This window comes from Amaranthus tricolor, chromosome 17, assembly GCF_026212465.1.
Source record: "Amaranthus tricolor cultivar Red isolate AtriRed21 chromosome 17, ASM2621246v1, whole genome shotgun sequence".
Lineage (NCBI taxonomy): Eukaryota > Viridiplantae > Streptophyta > Magnoliopsida > Caryophyllales > Amaranthaceae > Amaranthus > Amaranthus tricolor.
The window spans coordinates 10,129,637-10,132,348 of NC_080063.1; the positions used below are offsets into that span (position 1 = coordinate 10,129,637).

Here is a 2,712-nt window from a genome sequence, read left to right on the forward strand (position 1 = left end):
CCTTTCAATTTTTCCGTTCCCAAAACAAGAACGATTGAACATTGATTCGGTATTGCAATCATTCAGCCTATGAATTCCGAATTCTAACCTATGAGAATCCAATGAAAAAGACTGTATTTTTCTAAATGGGTCAGACTCTAAAGGTTCTCCTCCAATCTCAAATAATACATCAGAGGTACCCTTTTGATGATAAGAAGGCCTCAGCCTAGGAAAAATGGGATAGTTTTTGGGCAATGACTTAGGTGCTTCACAAAAATCAGCATGCTTGGGTGACAAGACTCCTTTGCTCTTAATTTGAGACCCAAATAATATGGTCTTACAATTAGACGATGGAATGATTTTCGATTTCTCGGTTAGGTTTCTATCATCAACATCATCATCATCATCATCATCAAGAGAATCTACAATGCTCCCAAGCCCAACCTTTTGACAATCCCAACACTTTTGATGATCCTCATTAGAGGATTTTGGGAGTCTAAGACAATTACCCAAGTTACAAAACAGCTTAAAATCAAGAGGTGAAGTAGGGCTTCTAACTGAATCACAATCTGAGGCAACATTAGGAGTTAATCCAACAAATAGACCAGGCACATTAAAAAAAGAGTTGATCTTTTGCCTTTGCCCTATAACTTTAGATTGTAAACATGTTTCATAACCACCAACACCACCATCTGATGTTATTGGACCCATTTGTTGATCTTTTTGAATTGATCTATTTCTCTTCTTCAACATTTTCTTCAAAAAAAATCCCTTTATCTGTGTTGTAGAAAAACATAAATCAAATTGGACAAACATATACCAAGCAGAAATTTAAATTCCATTGGTAGGTAAAAGAATTTCACATTTCACAACAAATATAGATCATCATCCATCAAAGCTTGAAATATACTAATTAAGAAAGAAAAATTACAGACAAGAGCTTAACCAAATTCTAAAACCCATTTAAGTGCAAAAAAAAAAGTAAGATTTCAACAAGAATAGATGTACAACCAGCTCAACGAAAAGAAAGAAAAAAGAAAAAATAGCATGCAAATCTAAGTCTTTCAAGTACACACAAATTAAGAGACACCCAGAAACCAGCAAAATGCAAATAAAAAATAGATAAACCCAGAAAGAAAACACAGCAAATTCTTGAATCCAGTGCCCAGATTATCACATTTTACAAGTTGATCATCAGACATGAACAAATACCCACAACAAAGATATAAACTCTAGTAATTGTATTGTACCATAAAATATTCAAATAAAACCACCAAATTAAACAAAAAAAAAAAGAAAGAAAAGGTGAAAAATTACCCAGAAAATTGCCTCCAATAGCACAAATAACAATCAAGCCAAGAAAAAAACAAGAAACAACTTACAAAATCACTAATGAGTTGTCTTTAAAACAGCCAAAAAACGAAAAAGATGGTTTCTTTACCTTAATCTAACAAAATAATCTCAACATTTATGCTGAAAATTAATCATAGGAAAAAGAGAAAGAAAAAAAGGGAAAGAGCAGACCTTTAAATCAAGTTAATTGATTTTTGGTGTTCTTTAAGAAGAAGAAAAGGAAAATGAGAAGAACCCACCAAGAAAAAGAAAAGAGAGACCCCCAAACTGAAGTAAAAATGATATTTATGGGTGAAGTATAACTTTTTATTTTTTTCTGAAAAAGTCTCAAACTTGACGGAGAAATTGGGTCAATTTATAATAAGCAGAAGGAAAAGGAAAAAAACAAAGGATAAACAAAAGAAGCAAAAAAACTTGTCATGCACTCTTTTTCACTCTTCTTGTAGTATATCTTCTTACTGTAAAACGCATAAAAATCAGAGAAGCATAGTAAATAAGGGAGCTTCTCAAATACTTCCTTTTTTACTTGCGGTCAAATTATTTTGATTCCATAGTATTTTAAGTATTGCGTCTATTAAATGAAAAAAAATATAGTTATATGAGACTTTATTTTATTCATTTTGTCGGATAATTTCATAATATTAAATTATTATAATTTTTACTTGAACATAATTCTAGATATAAGCATCTCGACAAACACATCGTACCATGTAAAAAGATTTTTGGGTGCAAATAAAAAAACAGCTTTCTAAATGATGGTCTCAAATAATATGTTCATCGAAATAAAACAAAAATTATTTCTTAAATGTTGTCGACCTTTTTATTATGTGCCTATTTTTATTTTCATAAATTTCTAATTTTACCCCTTACTCTTAAAAAAATTCTATAAACTCCATTATCTCTCTAAATTTGACAAATAAATATTTATCTAATGTAAATACGACACAAGGATTTCCGTTTTAATCAACTTTGATTAATGAAAATGCATAGTTTTAGTTAAGTTCAGCACAACTTAGACACAAATTTGAAATGTTGACAGATTTAATTTCGATTCAATATAAAAAATAGAAAAAATACTCCTAAACTTCTCTTAAATCAACATAAAGGCGTTGTTGACAAATCTAAAATTGATTGATTGTAATTTATTTAAAAATGAAAGAAATTTATTTTGTTGTAATCAACATAATTGCAATATACGTATAAATCTAATAAAAAATATCGATTTGATTTAATTTTGAATCAACTTTTAAAGATTAAAAAATGGCCAAATAGCACAAAAAATCTGCGACTTGACTAAGGCTAAGTTGAACATTATGTGCAACTTGGCCATTTTTTAAAAAAAGAAATTTAAAATTAATTTAAAATAATCTTAAATTAATT

The 2,712-nt window shown here is 29.2% G+C and overlaps 1 protein-coding gene across 4 annotated transcripts in view; it reads right to left on the minus strand.

Moving 5' to 3' along the window:
- The window catches only part of LOC130803872 (FCS-Like Zinc finger 10-like), a 2,519-nt gene extending 861 nt beyond the window's left edge, over nucleotides 1-1,658 (minus strand). The window contains exons 1-2 of one of the 4 annotated variants that reach the window (XM_057668090.1): nucleotides 1,504-1,658; nucleotides 1-756 (exon numbers count right to left, since the gene is read on the minus strand). The exon at nucleotides 1-756 is cut by the window's left edge and continues 338 nt beyond it. In XM_057668090.1, coding sequence (XP_057524073.1) covers nucleotides 1-732 — 732 coding nt within the window. In that variant the 5' untranslated portion in view covers nucleotides 733-756; nucleotides 1,504-1,658. The other 3 variants (XM_057668091.1, XM_057668092.1, XM_057668089.1) reach the window with 3 other exon arrangements.
- Between the last annotated feature and the right edge of the window lie 1,054 nt (nucleotides 1,659-2,712).